At 47.6% G+C, this 15983-nt stretch overlaps 1 protein-coding gene across 2 annotated transcripts in view; it reads left to right on the forward strand.

Moving 5' to 3' along the window:
- The window catches only part of LOC138638374 (BLOC-2 complex member HPS3-like), a 95185-nt gene that overhangs the window by 28517 nt on the left and 50685 nt on the right, over positions 1–15983 (forward strand). For both annotated transcript variants that reach the window (XM_069727609.1, XM_069727610.1), the window contains exons 7-9: positions 4766–4917; positions 5685–5790; positions 15347–15528. In XM_069727609.1, the coding sequence (XP_069583710.1) occupies positions 4766–4917; positions 5685–5790; positions 15347–15528 (440 nt within the window). The remainder of the gene's footprint in view (positions 1–4765; positions 4918–5684; positions 5791–15346; positions 15529–15983) is intronic.

The following is a 15983-nucleotide window of genomic DNA, read 5'->3' on the forward strand; positions in this document are numbered from 1 at the left end:
CTATGTTTCCCCTCTAAAAAAATTCCTTCGCCTTTCCATTCGCGAACAGCATTTTCAAGTCACGACCTTGCCCTTCGGCCTGGCTACCCCACCCAGAGTGTTCGCAAGGGTCATGGCAGTTGTCATGTTCCTCTGGCACCCTAGTAGCTAGGTCATCCTGCCCTATTTGGTCGACTTTCTAGCCGCTCTTCCAGGACTACGCTGAGTCGTCTATATCACTTGCGATACCTTCTCACCTGGGCTGGCAGCTAAACTTAGACAAGTTTTCCTCATTTCCAGCCCAACAGATCCTTTTCAAGGATGATCCTGCACACTTCCAGAAGGATGGTAATTCTCTCTCGAGTCAAGGTCGTGGCCCTTTAACAGGGAGCTCGCGCACTTCATCACTCATCCCCTCGTTTCACTCGATTCGCTAGGAGGGTTCTGAGGAAACATGGTGACGACAATGGAAGCCGTTTCCTTCGCTCCGCTCGTTTTCGGCAAGTCAATCAGGCTTTCAAAGGGTAGTCTCTGAGCTCCTTCCCCATCCAGGGCCTTCTCCTGGTCCAATGGTTATTAGTGATTACCAATGCCTGTCTTCTTCTCCCGATCATTGCTCTGGGGATCCTAACGGTTCGCCTAATCCTACAGCAGGTCCACTGCCTTCAGGCAGGTCACCCCATCTGACTTCAATTGGATAATGCCACGGCTGTGCCATACGTCAACCATCTAGCAGGTACCCATAGTCAAGCGCCATGGCCGAGGTACCTCACATTCTCTGATGGGACGCGATCTATCATTCGGTGATCTCGGCAGTACATATCCCTGGAGTAGAACACTGGGCCGCAGACATATGCAGCCGTCAGGGTTTCTCCTCAAGTGTGTGGGAACTTCACCCAGAAGTCTTCCATCAGATCTGTCTTCACTGGGGCACTCCAGATGTAGGTCGGAAGGCGTCCAGACTGAATGCGAATGTACTCGAGTTCATGGTTCGGCCTCAAGATCTGAGAGTCATCGCAGTGAATGCTTTGTTCTTTCATGGTACCAATCTCCACAACCCCTCTTCCACTACTTCCGAGATCTTTTTGGAAGCAGGAAGGGCCCCAGTGATCCTGGGAGATCAACACTGACCATGTCAGGATTTCCCGTTTGCGGTACTAGTATTTTTCCGTCTTATTGCAACAAAACTGCAAATATGGACTTCCTCGCAGGGAGTCTTCACCTGTGTTCTTCCCAATCACATACCGTTAGATTTTTGGGACCTTAATGGTCATGGGGGTCTTACAGTAGACTCCTTTTTTTTTTTTTTTTTTTTTTTTTTTTGATCCGGACAGACTTTACTATCTGGGAAGGTCGCTCCCCTTGTTTCTCTGCGGTCTCGTCATCCTGATGAGTCTTCAGAGCTTGCCGCTCTGTTCTTTCAGACTTTTTTTTCCTTATTACCATCAAGGCAAGGCTGTCCTCAGGCCATCCCCTTCCCTTGTTACCAATGTGGTATTGTATTCCCACTGTTATAGGGGCATCGTCCTTCCCTCATCTCTTTCGAGCTCTGAGTAGGTACGTATCGAGCACAGTGTCCTTCCGAAGGTTGGACACTTTATTTGGGCTTCCTGACGGTCACAGGAAGGGTTTATCCGTTTCATCGGCCATGTTAGCCTGGTGGATTCGTTTCACCATCCAGGCGTCCTTCAGTGCTAGATGTCAGCCTATCTCCCTGTCTGAGGGCTCTAGGCACCAGACGTCGGCAAGCACAGCTGCAATCTTGCATGCAGACTGGATGAACCCACATTCTTGAAGCTCTATAATTCCCACACTTCCACAGATGTAAGTTTGGGCAGGCGGACTCTGCAGGCCGCGATGGCACACTTGTAAATAGCGGTTACACAGGGCCTGATCTGATGTTGTCCCCACCCAGGGACTGCTTTGGGACGTCCCACAGTCTGTGTCCCCCAATGAGGCGAAGGAGAAATAGGGATTTTTGTGTACTTACCGTAAAATCCTTTTCTCCGAGCCATTCATTGGGGGACACAGCTCCCACCCTGTTATTAGTTTGTGCTTGTTTTATAATTTGACATGCTATACTCTCATATATAATATGACATGCTATGCGCTCATATGTTATTGATCTCCTACTGCTTTTGCACCGAACTGATTAGCTGAGAGCCAGCAGGAGGGTGTATACTGCAGGGGAGGAGCTAACTTTCTTTGTTTCACTTAGGCTACTTTCACACTAGCGTTGGTACGGGCCCGTCGCAGTGCGTCGGGCTGACGTAGCGACACATGCTGTGAAGTAAAAGCACAACGGGGGCAGCGGATGCAGTTTTACAACGCATCCGCTGCCCCATTGTAAGGTCCGGGGAGGAGGGGGCGGAGTTCCGTCCGCGCATGCGCGGTCGGAAAAAGCGTACCCGACGGACAAAAAAACGCTGCAAGCAATGTTTTTTTGTCCCGACGGACTGCAAGAGAAAAGGATTTTACAGTGAGCACACACAAATCCCTATTTCCTTTTAGAGGAGAGTATGCATAAAAAAGTATGTAAAGTATCCCTAAGGCCACGTTCACACTATCAGTATTTGTAAGCCAAAACCAGGAGTGAAACAATCAGAGGAAAAGTATAATTGACACACGTCACCACTTCTGCATTTATCACCCACTCCTGGTTTTTGCTTACAAATAGGTAAAATACTGACCAAATACTGAACGTAACCTACGGATGCAACTTGCATGCAGTATCTGATGGCCCTTTTTTTTTTTTTTTTAATTACAGTAAACTTAAGGGGTAAGTGTTCTTTGAAGCAACTATTTACAGTAATGTATTGTGTGTGTGCAGACGTGATGACCCCATCTCTGGTTATTACGTGACTTATGTCCTGCAATCTCAGCAGTTTTCCCCTCCCCGCGCTCCGTCTGTAACTTGCCCTGGTGTCTGGGCTGCAGATTTCTCCCATATACTGAGAGGGAAATGCCGGCTCTTCAGTCACCTCAGACCTCAGAGACAAGCGGCAGCAGCATGGAGGACATTGTACAGCAGAGCTCAGCTGTTTGTACACTTGTTATGGAGCTCTGAGCGATGGTGTCTGCCCGCCTCGGTCTATAGAGGGGAACGGCCTGTGTTACATGACACTTGTAGTACATCTCCTCTGAGCAAGACTGACTTCAGATATTTTTTCAGTGTGGATCGTTAGTGCAGGAGGAGGCTGATTTCTCTGATAAGATACATTACAAAGTTTCTTACCACCTGTACTATTGATTCATGCAACATTTGTTAAAAGTACAGTTCTGTTTCATTGTGAGCAGTCTACTGTAATTACTAACAGAAAAAAGACTGGCACATCCAAACTAGTGTGAATAGGTGCATACCAGGAGCAGCTACCTCCATATATAATATACAAAAAAAGGTTGCACTCTATCGTGGCAAAACACGTCAAATATGAAATAAATGAAATATGAATAGCAAAATTGCTTTTTGAACATTAGGAAAAAAATTTTTGAGACGCTTAGCACAGAATTTGGCCAAATAGTGTGAGCCCATCAACCATCGTCAAGGTGGTCTCATTGAAAAACTGATGGGTACCTGACCTCCCTGTCCATATGTGAACACTTACCGAAGGCTAATGTCTGCATGCTTGGGTGAATATGGACACCTCTCTCAGCAAAGCCCACATATGGGTTGGCCGGAACCAAGTGTGAATAGATGTAATTAAAAACCAGATGGTGGAGGGAGGAGTGCGCAGTCAGTAAGCTAACATAGAACTGACAGAAAAAAGACTGGCACATTTGGACAGGGAGGTCAGGTACCCATCAGTTTTTTAATGAGACCACCTTGACGATGGTTGATGGGCTCACACTATTTGGCCAAATTCTGTGCTAAGCGTCTCAAAACATTTTTTCCTAATTTTCAAAAAGCAATTTTGCTATTCATATTTCATGTATTTCATATTTGACTTGTTTTGGAATGATAGAGTGCAACCTTTCTTTGTATACTGTAATTACTGAGACCCTGATTGAGGTGATCTATCCCTTACTGGGCTCCTTGCTGTAGTTTTGATAAAACCGTTTTATCAGGAGGAGACTAGTAAACCTGTTGTCATGTAGTCCTCCTTTATTCATGAGCTCTGAATAACACCAACTCCACCACTGATTGGCAGCTTTCTGCCTATACACAGTGTACAGAGAAAGCTGCCAATCAGTGGTGAGGGCGGAGTTATACAGAGCTCTGCATTCAGAGAACTGCTAGATCTGCAGCAGAACAAAAAACAGCGATATCATAAAAACTTCACCAAGCAGCCAAGTAAGAGACACATTGCTGGAGTTGGGGTCTCTGCCCCTATATCATGCTGCTCTCAGATGGGTTGCAGAAACCTTCCCTTAAATCAAAAACTCTGTGCTGTACGATCTATGCAGGTAATGCAGGAAGGATCCTTGTGACTCACATTTGGCAGCACTGTGGAAAGGGTCACAACATTGAAAGGGGTTTTGTGACTTTGATATTTATGGTGTACTCATGGGATAGGCCATCAATATCAGATATGTGGTGGGCCATTGAGGTTCTATTTACCAGGTGTGCTGGGACTGAGCTGCAATGCCAGGCATGGTGTCTACTAAATGTGCTCAGCTGAGCCTAGCAGATCAGCAGTGCTCCTGGGAGTCAGACGTCAATCAATCGGATTTGATTGATCAAAATTCTGAAAAACTAATTTTTAATATAGGTTTTTATTTCCTGGATCCAGTTGGTTTTAGCTTCTCCTCTGTGGCGTTTCTGAACTTCACCCTTATTCGTTCCCAGACGTGCCCGCCGGTATCCCTCAATGTCTGTACACTAAGGATGCAGCTATTTATTGGATTAAAAGCCATCCAGCACTTTAATAACTACATAATCATCTTGACAAGAGCAGATATTGAGGACGTGGCAAATAAGAAAAGGAAAAATGTCAAGAGGTAAGTTTTGCCTTTTATACCGGTTTTCTTATGTATTGGGAAGGAGAACACTGTACTAAAAAAAAACATAAAATACAGCACTGATCACATGGGCGAGGGTCTATCCCCCTATTCTTCCACACTAAACAACATGTCAGGAAAAGTTTAAATTGCGCGACACCGCTTACGTGCCACTGGGCTCCACCAAAATGCCTTGTATCTGAGGGCTTGCAGTGTGGTGGACCTTGGAGTCTGGTGTTTCCTGAAGTAAGAAGCCATTTGTGATTGGACATTTATTATCCAGCCTGTAGATAGGTGAGAAAATGCCTTAAAGGGGTTGTCCGGTGAAGGCAAGTTTTCTCCTAGCCATAGGATAGGTAATTAGTAACGTATAGATCAATGGGGGTCCGACCACTGTTACCCACTTTGCTTGGCAGAAAGGAACCTTTTATCACTGTTTCAGTGGAACAGTAGTGTGCATGCTCGACCGCAGATCCATTCATTCTCTATGGTACTGCTGGGAAAAGCAGAGCGTGGCACTCAGCAGTCCCATAGGGGATGAATGGTGCTACAGTCGTGTTTGGGCTCCATTCCATCAGGAATACAAGCTCCCATTCTGCCGATTGGTGCCAGTCCCAGCCGTTGGTCCCTCACCAATCACCGGACAACCCATTTCACAAGAACAGGGCACAATCAGCCAGTTTTTACTACATTCACATTTTTTGCCATAGCTATCTAGTACCACACCCTGTGTACATTTATTTATGCTAGCTTATTTTTCATTGCAGCCTAAGAAATGCGAGCAGTGTGAAGAAGACCCCCAGTGCGTCCGAGCATGGCTGGAATCTCTACGTTGTAAGCACTACACCTACTCTCCAGCTCTACAAAGAAATGGTATTCATTGTTATTACATACTTTATAGTACACGTATGTGTGCATGATGTAATGTATTCCAAGGGACGCGTATTCACCTTACCAGGGCTGTCCAAGATTAGAAGAACATGGCTGATTTGTGGCCTTGTCTGATACTGCAGCTTGGCTTCATTGAAGTAAATGGGGCTGAGGTGCAACACCAGACACAGGCCGTAGACACGTGTGCTTCTGCGTTTGAATAGTGACCAGATTTTTCTAATTTTGTACATTTAAGAAAACAAATAGGCAAGAGTAAAAGTTGTTAAAATAATAGGTGCAGTAGCTCCCTGATAAGTCCTCCTTCATTCCAGCGCTTATGCTCCCACTGTTGGTCATCTACTTGATTGTAACGCTGATGTGAGACCTATCCAAGGCACCTAAATAATTCTCCACAGGATTTCATCACGTCACATATAAGGAAAATGCAATCAGCTGCGTTTCCGACACACATGACCTTTATCAAATCCTAGTGAAAAAAAAAGATACTGCGTGTGCCTTTTACACATGTGACCGCTGCAGCCAAATACCAGTTTTGGGTTGCAACATGAATAAGTCTCTTCAAACTGCAAAATATGATCTGTTAACATAACACTGTCCAACATACCTTAAAGGTACCGTCACACTTAGCGACGCTGCAGCGATACCGACAACGATCCGGATCGCTGCAGCGTCGCTGTTTGGTCGCTGGAGAGCTGTCACACAGACAGCTCTCCAGCGACCAACGATCCCGAGGTCCCCGGTAACCAGGGTAAACATCGGGTAACTAAGCGCAGGGCCGCGCTTAGTAACCCGATGTTTACCCTGGTTACCAGCGTAAAAAAACAAACAGTACATACTTACATTCAGCTGTCTGTCCCTTGCCGTCTGGTTCCTGCACTGACTGCTGGCCGCAAAGTGAAAGTGAAAGCACAGCACAGCGGTGAGTCACACAGCGGTGACTCACCGCTGTGGCTGTGCTCTGCTTTCACTTTATGGCCAGCAGTCAAGGCAGGAACCAGACGGCAAGGGACAGACAGCTGAATGTAAGTATGTAGTGTTTGTTTTTTTACGCTGGTAACCAGGGTAAACAGCGGGTTACTAAGCGCGGCCCTGCGCTTAGTTACCCGATGTTTACCCTGGTTACCAGTGAAGACATCGCTGAATCGGTGTCACACACGCCGATTCAGCGATGTCTGCGGGGAGTCCAGCGACGAAATAAAGTTCTGGACTTTCTTCCCCGACCAGCGATCTCCCAGCAGGGGCCTGATCGCTGCTGCCTGTCACACTGGACGATATCGCTAGCGAGGACGCTGCAACGTCACGGATCGCTAGCGATATCGTCTAGTGTGACAGTACCTTAAGACCAAGGAGGGCTACACTTCACCCCATAGATTACAACATCATGACTCCAGAAAATGCATCCCAGGACCAAAGAAGTTAACACTAGAGGAATTTTGCATAAAATGTAAATCTTCAATAGTCAATTACCATAATGCAAAAATTAAAATAGGTTTTAGTTAGTGCGTCTTTTTTTTTTTTTTAATGAGTAACTTTATCCTAATAAGGAGTGTATAGGACAATAAAAGCTCACTGATTTAATTTACCCTGGAAGAAGCAAGGCGAAACGCGCTCGGGGTGGAGAGAGACAGTACATTTCTCCTTCGCCTCATTGGGGGACACACACCATGGGTGTATGCTGCTGCCACCAGGAGGCTGACACTAAGTATTACAAAGAAAGTTAGCTCCTCCTCTGCAGTATACACCCTCCTACTGGCTCCCAGAGAACCAGTTTTTGCTATTCAGACCCAAAACTCTTAATTATTTTAAAATGTTTACGCTTTTGATTTTTGTTTTTTTTTCCCCGGACGAAGGGGCGACGGATCCTTTCAAGGCTCCGATCTCCCCGAACCAACAACAGGCGAGCACGTGGAGTGTCGCCTCCACGTACCCTCTCCTGCGACGTGGGCCACCATGCCTGTCATGATTTTTAGGTGCGACGGGTTCCTTGAAGGGCACCGATCTCCCAGCACCATCAAAAGACGAGCACATGGATTGTCGCCTCTATGTACCCTCTTCTACATCCAGGCCGTATGCCGGACTACTAGCCCTGACCACCGGGAGGGGATTGAACCCAGTGGATATACAGTGGCCCTCTTGGCGCCCGTGCAGTCCCCACCGCAACAAGGAGGCGGATGGGTCCTTTCCCCCTTGTATCCTTACACTGTGAGTATGGCAGCTGGAGGTAATACTCCTCACCTGCTGCATCAGCTGAAGTACCATCAGGCAGCCTCTCCAGGTAAGCGGGGTCTAGGGTCTCTGAGCCCTGCCATCACCTCTGCACATGTCGGGACTGAGTCCATCTGGCGTCCATACCAGACCTCTGGAGGCTTTCTGTACGTGCCAAGAACAGCGCTGTACACTGTTGTCCGGTCTTTCAGGTCCGCCCAGTCACGCAAAGCCGCCCATACGCCGGCGAATAGGAGATACTGGGGCTGCTCAGGAACCTTAGCCCTGCCCGGCACAGAGAAGCCGGTGACTCACGCAGGGGGTCAGTTAAGGTGGCACAGGCTCTTGAGAACCTCTGGCAGCGGTAACGACCGTCCGGCGTTGTTCCTGTTGCATCGCTCGGCGCTGGGTCTAAATTTAGCCCCCGGCTTCGGCCTTGGGTAGGCCGCAACCCGGTGACTCCGCCTTGCGCTATGACGCGCCATCACTGGCTCCGCCCACTATTCTGGCGCTTCTCGTCTGAAATGAGAAGCGCCCATGCAAATCTCGGCGGCCATCTTCCGGCTTTTCTGTCGTTTCCGGACTTATTCTGCATCTGGAAGTGACCGTTTTACATAAATATAAGATATATTCATCGGTGACCACAGTGAGCTGCAGGAGAGAACAATGCTCTCTCTCCTTTTCTCTATTTCTTTTGAGTATACCATTCTCCGTGTTAATCCCTATTAAAGGGAACACATGCTTGTGTCCCAGCCTAAGGCTTATCAGAACTTTTTTTATAACTCCTGCCAGCCTGTGTTCTTTCCCATGATCCCAATTGCGCTCAGCACCCTTCCTCTATCATCGGGTCCAGTGTGCCTAGCCTCTCTAAGTGGGTTCTGTCACTGTCGCTATCCATAGCTTCTCGGAACAAAGCGTTTGATTCCCCCATGGCTCGGATAGCTCCCACAACGGAGGTAAATAGATGCAAGCATACTAGAAAAGTGCAGGAGTCTGGAAATGGATCCAGATGAATATGTCTCCTAACCAATCATATATCTTGACATCCGAGGGCAAAGCTTCTCTCTCAAGCGAAAGGGGCGACTGGTCCGTTAAAGGGCACCGATCTCCCCACACCATCAACAGACGAGCACATGGAGTGTCGCCTCCATGTATCCTCTTCTGCGACATGGGATGCCATGCCTGGGCTGAATTTTTAGGGCGATGGGCCCCGTAAAGGACACAGATCTCCCCACACCATCAACAGACGAGCACATGGAGTGTCGCCACCATGTATCCTCTTCGGCAACGTGGGATGCCATGCCTGGGCTGAATTTTTAGGGCGACGGGCCCCGTAAAGGACACCGATCTCCCCACACCATCAACAGATGAGCACTTGGAGTGTCGCATGCAAGTATCCTATTCTGCAGCCGAGTTTAATCCTGGACAACCAGCCCCGTCCACCCGGGGACTTGACCTTCGTGGATGCACAGAGGCACCTCCTTTGGTGTCTGTGCAGCCCCCACTGCATCACCATTGTTCAACAGATGATGCAGGGTGGAGGACGGTCCCTCTTCACCTCCCTGTTACAGGGATGCTGGATCGATGCTCCATCACTTTAAACTTACGCTGTCCAAAGACAGCGAAGCAGCAGTGACAACAAGAGATGGTTTATTCTGACCTGCTGGATACAGCTTCGCATTCTACCACCCGGTAGCTTCTCCGGGTACGTGCAGAAGTTTGGACCGAATCTCCCAGTAGTGGACCCACCAGTATCCCGACTGACTTCCAAAGACCCTTCTGTCCCTGCCGGATGGATCATCAATCAAAAATCCCTCGGTTTTCAGCGCTCTACCCTTTCTTAGCCACCGCAAGGGTAGCCATATCAATGGTCTCCTGGCTAGTTGAGGCGCGGTCAGCAGCAAATACCATTATAATCAGATGGGCATTATGGCTCAGAGAATGGAAAGCGGACTTTGCGTCCAAACAAGCCTATGACATCACTCCATTACCAGAGTGGTCAGTTATTTGGCGTGAGGTTGGAACCAATCCAGGCTGGGCCAATGCTTCTTTCCAGTCAGGGCGTTCCCCTCACAGCAGACGGAGTCCCTCCGTTCGGTTATTACCGCTATGGAGAAAGGTGGAGTTTTCCAATATCCATTGGCATCCATTGACATTCAGGATGCTCACCTCCACTTTCCAGTTTTTCCTCCTTACCAAGTATTCCTGCATTTCGCTATTTGCGAACAGCGTTTTCAGTTCACGGCTTTGACCTTCGTCCGTGCTTCCACTCCAAGAGTGTTCACAAGAGCCATGGTGGCTGTCATGTCTGTTTTTGCATTCTCAGGGCGGGTCGTCCTGCCTAGCCTGGGCGACTTCCTAGTCAAAGGGTTGTCTTTCCAGGACTACGCTGAGTCGGCCTGTATCTCTCACGATGCCCTTTCTCGCCTGGACTGGCTGATGAGCTAAAGTAAGTCTCCACTTCCAGCCCAACAGATGTCCCTTTGAGGATGGTCCCTGTCACTTTCAGAGGTTTGGTGATTCTCCCTCGGGACAAGGCTTTGGCCCTCCAATTTGGAGCTTGTGCAATTTGTCTCTCGTGTCCTCATTCCATCCGTTTTTTGAGGATTCTGGGAAAAAGTGGCGACAAAGGAAGCAGTCCTTTTCGCCTCGCTTGTCTGCGGGTCAGATACGCTTTAAAATGGTTGACTTTGAGCTCCTCCCTCAAACAAAGGGAGACCCTTTCCCCAGGTTAATGGTTTGTCATAACTACTAATGCTACTTTTCTGGGCTAGGAAGCGTCACCACACTGCTCAAGGCTGCCGGTCAACTTGGGAATCCAGACTCCAGATTCATGTTCTGGAGATCCGAGCGGTGCAGCAAGCCCTACAACAGTTCCATAGTCTTCGACGGGTTCTCCCACCCTAATTCTATCAGATATTGCCACGACTGTGGCGTGTATCAATCATCAAGGGAGGTAACCACAGCCGAGCAGCCATTTCCCAGGTAGTTCGTTTTCTCCGAGGGGCTGAGATCACTCAGGTGATCTTGACAGGGCACATCCCAGGAGTATACTGGGGGGCAGACTTCCTCCGATGACAGGGTCTCGTTTAAGGACTCCGGACGTGGATCTGATGGCTTCAAGATTGAACGCCAAGGTACTCCACTTCAGAGCTCGGTCTCAGGATCCCTAGACCGTCAAGGCGCATACACGGATCTGTCCGTGGCTTCAGTGTTCGTTTTCCGTACGTGTTTTTTCCCCACTTCCTTTACTTCCTAGGGTCATCAAGAAGATCTAAGCGGAAGGGACTCCAGTAATCCTTGTCACCCAGGCTTGGCCACGCTAGGCGTGATATGCAGGTCTAGTACAGATAGTCGCCGGTGTCCTGTTGCGACTGCTGGATCATCCAGATCTGTTCTGCCAATGTCCGTTTTTGTCATGACAACTCAGGGGCTCTGTATTTAATAGCTTGGCCGTTGAAGCCTACGAGCGATCTCAAGCTGGCTTCTCTTGTCAGGGGTTTCCCACTATGATTAGTGTGGGAAGCCTGCATCAATCAGCACACCTGATAACCTTTTTTCGCTTGGTGCAGGCACCGCGGATGTCCTCATGTCTTCTCTGTTCCTTCCATTTTGGGGATTTTCTCCAGACTGGTCTGGAATCAGGTTTGGCGCTCAGCTCTTTATCTCTCTCAAAGGCCAGATCTTGGTCTTATCTGTTTTTGTTCCAGCGCAGGATTACTTCCATTCTGTAAGGGAGCATTCTCTTCCAGGGAGTCTCCCATGTGGTATTCCCCTATAGTATGCCGTTAGAGGCCTGGGACCTTATATTGGTCCCGGGTGCTCTTTAGCAGACGCCTTTCGAACCGTTTCAGAATGTCCCTGAAAGTCGTTTTTTCTTGTCGCAGTGATGTCCATCACACAAGTTTCAGAGCTAGTCACTCTGTCCGGTCGAGTTCCTTTCTTGATTTTCCCCCAGGACAAGGTGGCCATCGAATCGTCTACGTTCTCTGTTTTCCAAGGTGGTCTTGTCTTTCCACCTTAACGAGGACTTTGTCCTACTCTCTTTTTGTCCACCACTGGTACATTGGGTGAAAGGAGCTCTTCACACCCTGGATGTACTAAGGGCTCTCAGAAGGTGCATCTCGAAGATGGCGCCCCTCAGAAGGTCGGACGCCCTATTTGTGCTTCCTGAGAGTCTCAGGCAGGGTTTAGCCGCTTCAGGGCCACAATACCAAATGGATTCACTTGTTTTTTTCAGAAGTCCTACTGCATCAGACACAAGCCTTTCCCAGTGGGGATTAAGGCACACTCTACTCGGTCGGTGGACGTTCTTTTTGTGCAATTTGGCATCAGGCATCGACAGAACAGGTCTGCAAGGCTGCAACTTGATACAGCCCACGCTCTCCGACTTCTGCACATGCGGCCCTTTGCAGACATTTTCTTCAGGCGGCGGTAGCGCGACTTTAGTCAGTTTAATACATGGGGTTTGATCTGTGATGTGATTCTCCACCCAGGGACTGCTTTGGGACATCCCATGGTCTGTGTCCCCCAATGAGGCAAAGGAGAAACAGGGATTTTTGTGTACTCACCGTAAAATCCTTTTCTCCGAGCCAATCGTTGGGGGACACAGCACCCACCCTGTTAATCTTGTGGCTTGCGCTTGTCTTTATTTAATTTGATGTGTTGTATTCTGATATGATGTTAATGATCTCCTACTGCTTTTGCACTGAACTGGTTAGCTGAGAGCCAGCAGGAGGGTGTATACTGCAGAGGAGGAGCTAACTTTCTTTGCAATACTTAGTGTCAGCCTTCTGGTGGCAGCCTCATACACCCATGGTCTGTGTCCCCCAATAATTGGCTCGGAGAAACAGATTTTACAGTGAGTACACAAAAATCCCTATTTTCTATCCCTATACCACCAGCACTTTTTCTTAGGTAAAGAAAATACATGGTAAAATTATTTATTATGGTGGATAAAGTCTAGGCAGTAAAGGGACTCTGTCACCCCAAGATTGGCCTATAAACTAAGGCCACCGGCATCAGGGGCTTATCAACAGCATTCTGTAATGTTGTAGATAAGCTCCCGATGTATCCTGAAAGATGAGAAAGAGGTTAGATTATACTCACCCAGGGGCAATCCCGGTGCGGTGCGATCCGATGGGTGTTGCGGCGCCTCCCATCTTCATAAGATGTTGTCCTCTTCTTTTTTTTTTTTTTTTTTCCTGCTGCGGCTCCTGCGCATGCATACTTTGTCTGCCCTGATGAGGGCAGAGCAAAGTACTGCAGTGCGCAGGCGCCGGGAAAGGTCAGAGAGGCCCAGCGCCTGCGCACTGCAGTTCTTTGCTTTCAACAGGGCAGACAAAGTACGACTGCGCAGGAGCCGTGGCAGGAAGACAAGAAGAGGACATCATCGTATGAAGATGGGAGGTGCCGGACCCGGATCGCGACGCCCATCGGACCGGACTGCAGCTGGACTGCCCCTAGGTGAGTATAATATAACCTGTTTTTCTTATCTTTCAGGATACATCGGGGGCTTATCTACAGCATTACAGAATGCTGTAGATAAGCCCCTGATGCCGGTGGCATTAATTTATAGGCCAATTTTGGGGTGACAGATTCCCTTTAATACTCATAACCTAGTATTATTCATATGACACCTAAAGGGTGTATGATTGCACCCAGGTTGTTAAAAGGAACCTGTCACCCCCAAAATCGAAGGTGAGCTAAGCCCACCGGCATCAGGGGCTTATCTACAGCATTCTGTAATGCTGTAGATAAGCCCCAGATGTATCCTGAAAGATGAGAAAAAGAGGTTATATTATACTCACCCAGGGGCGGTTCTGTTCTGGCCGATGGGCGTCGTGGTCCGGGGCCTCCCATCTTCTCCGGTCTACTTTGTCTGCCCTGTTGAGGGCAGAGCCAAGTACTGCAGTGCGCAGGCGCCGGGAAAGGTCAGAGAGGCCCAGCACCTGCGCACTGCAGTACTCAACAGGGCAGACAAAGTACGCCGGAGCCGCAGCGTGAAGACAAAAAAAGGACGTCATCGTAAGAAGATGGGAGGCCCCGGACCGGATCACTCCGCCCATCGGACCGCCCGCCCAAGTGAGTATAATCTAGCCTCTTTTTCTCATCTTTTAGGATACATCGGGGGCTTATCTACAGCATTACAGAATGCTGTAGATAAGCCCCTGATGCCGGTGGGCTTGGCTCACCTTCGATTTTGGAGGTGACAGGTTCCCTTTAATGAAATCACTGGTTCCTGTGGGTCCTTTGGCGATTGTGCATTTCATTTTATGTGGTATTGCCCACTATTTTTCCATACCGGTTTGGATATTTGTATAATAAAGATTTGATATCTTATATTCCTTCTGGACTTTCCAGTCGTCTTTTGGTGTCTTTTTGCCCCTTTATTGGTATGATGCCTAAGCTATGGTGATGGGCTGTAGTGGCAGATGTGAAGGTGACTTGTTTGCTTCCATTACATTGAGCACATTATATATAATGCAATCTGGTGGCATCAGATTTGTGTCGTTCCTTTCTCCCAGTACTAGTGTTCATTTACAAGGTGTATCAATACGACCACAGCAAAGCTTTCACCACGGCTCCTCGCAGTCATCTTCTGTGAATATAGTATACACCATGTCCTCTCGTTCATGTGACGGCGCCTGCTATTCGACGCTATTTCACCTCAACGTGCGTGAAGTCTCTCTCGATATTCTACTGATTTAAAAAAAATAGTCAAGCACAACCCACTGTACAGATGTAAAAATGAGAGCGGTGCTGGCAAAGTGCAGAGAAGCCGCACAAACACTTCCGTAAGATTGCAGGAGTAGATTGCGCTGTGCCATGGTCTTTGTAGCACGCGGAGTATCCTCCAGAATGTCTCTCCTCTGCCACATTTACAGCGCCATTGGCATGTAGATGGAAAACAGGCACCTCACTTTATATTCAGTGTAGACGACCCAAGAAAGAGGGTCAACAATAAAACGGTAAGATTAATGAAGTAATAACTTACACTGTTTTACACCTATGGACCCTTTTAATAACTAAAGCTACAGAAGCTTATTAATTGAAAAAGTCCAGTCTGATCCTCTTAGTTAATGAGGAATGTTGGAATAGAAGTAGCTGTGCAAATAAGACATTCAACGGCATCCTATAAAGCAATTAGAAGGTAAAGAGTAAGCCCAAATCCAGGAACTGTAAGTCTTGGTAGATGGATGCCTATAATGATACTGCATTTGGAGCCTTGAGAAAAACACGTTGGTTGTGTTGCCATACTTTTTGGCCAGGATTTAATTACATATTGTACTTAATTTTCTTGATCATCCATTCTATCTTCTGTCTTTACTAGTTAGAGTACAGCAAGATATATGAGACTGTGAAGACCCATGGCAGTATTCACCTCCTGAGTGAAGCCCACCTCTTGCTGAGAGCGGCATTATTAAACCCAAATTTGGTGGATTCTGAAGACCAGAAGGAACTGATGGCGGCATTCAGAGAGAGCTGTGCTTACTTGGGAGATTGCTTCAGTAGGTGAGCATTTGGAAATCATATGAAGTCACTAAATCTGCGTATTATGTATAGTTTTTAGCCCTCTTATGGCGTGATGATTTCGTTTTTTTGCTTTGATTTTTCTTCTCTGTATTCGTAAAAATGAGAAGAAAAAAATTGCGCTTTATGATGTCACTTTTAGAGATCCATTAATTTTTCCATTGATGACACGGTTTGATGGCTTTTTTTGTTTTTTTGCATGGGGAACTCGTGTTTTTATGGCACCCCAAAATTAGTTCATATAATTTAATCATGTTTCACTGCGTTTTATGTCAGGAGGTATGGTGACTAGAGCAAATCTCCACATATATGACCTAAATCTGCAATCTCTTGAGCCTTGATTGCTTGAACCATTTACTGCAATATATAAAATAAATGATGATCTATGGAGCCCAGCGAAGTTCGGATTGATTTCTCCATGCAACTGGTGCATAAGG

The sequence above is a fragment of the Ranitomeya imitator genome, chromosome 5 (genome assembly GCF_032444005.1).
Source record: "Ranitomeya imitator isolate aRanImi1 chromosome 5, aRanImi1.pri, whole genome shotgun sequence".
Taxonomy (NCBI): domain Eukaryota; kingdom Metazoa; phylum Chordata; class Amphibia; order Anura; family Dendrobatidae; genus Ranitomeya; species Ranitomeya imitator.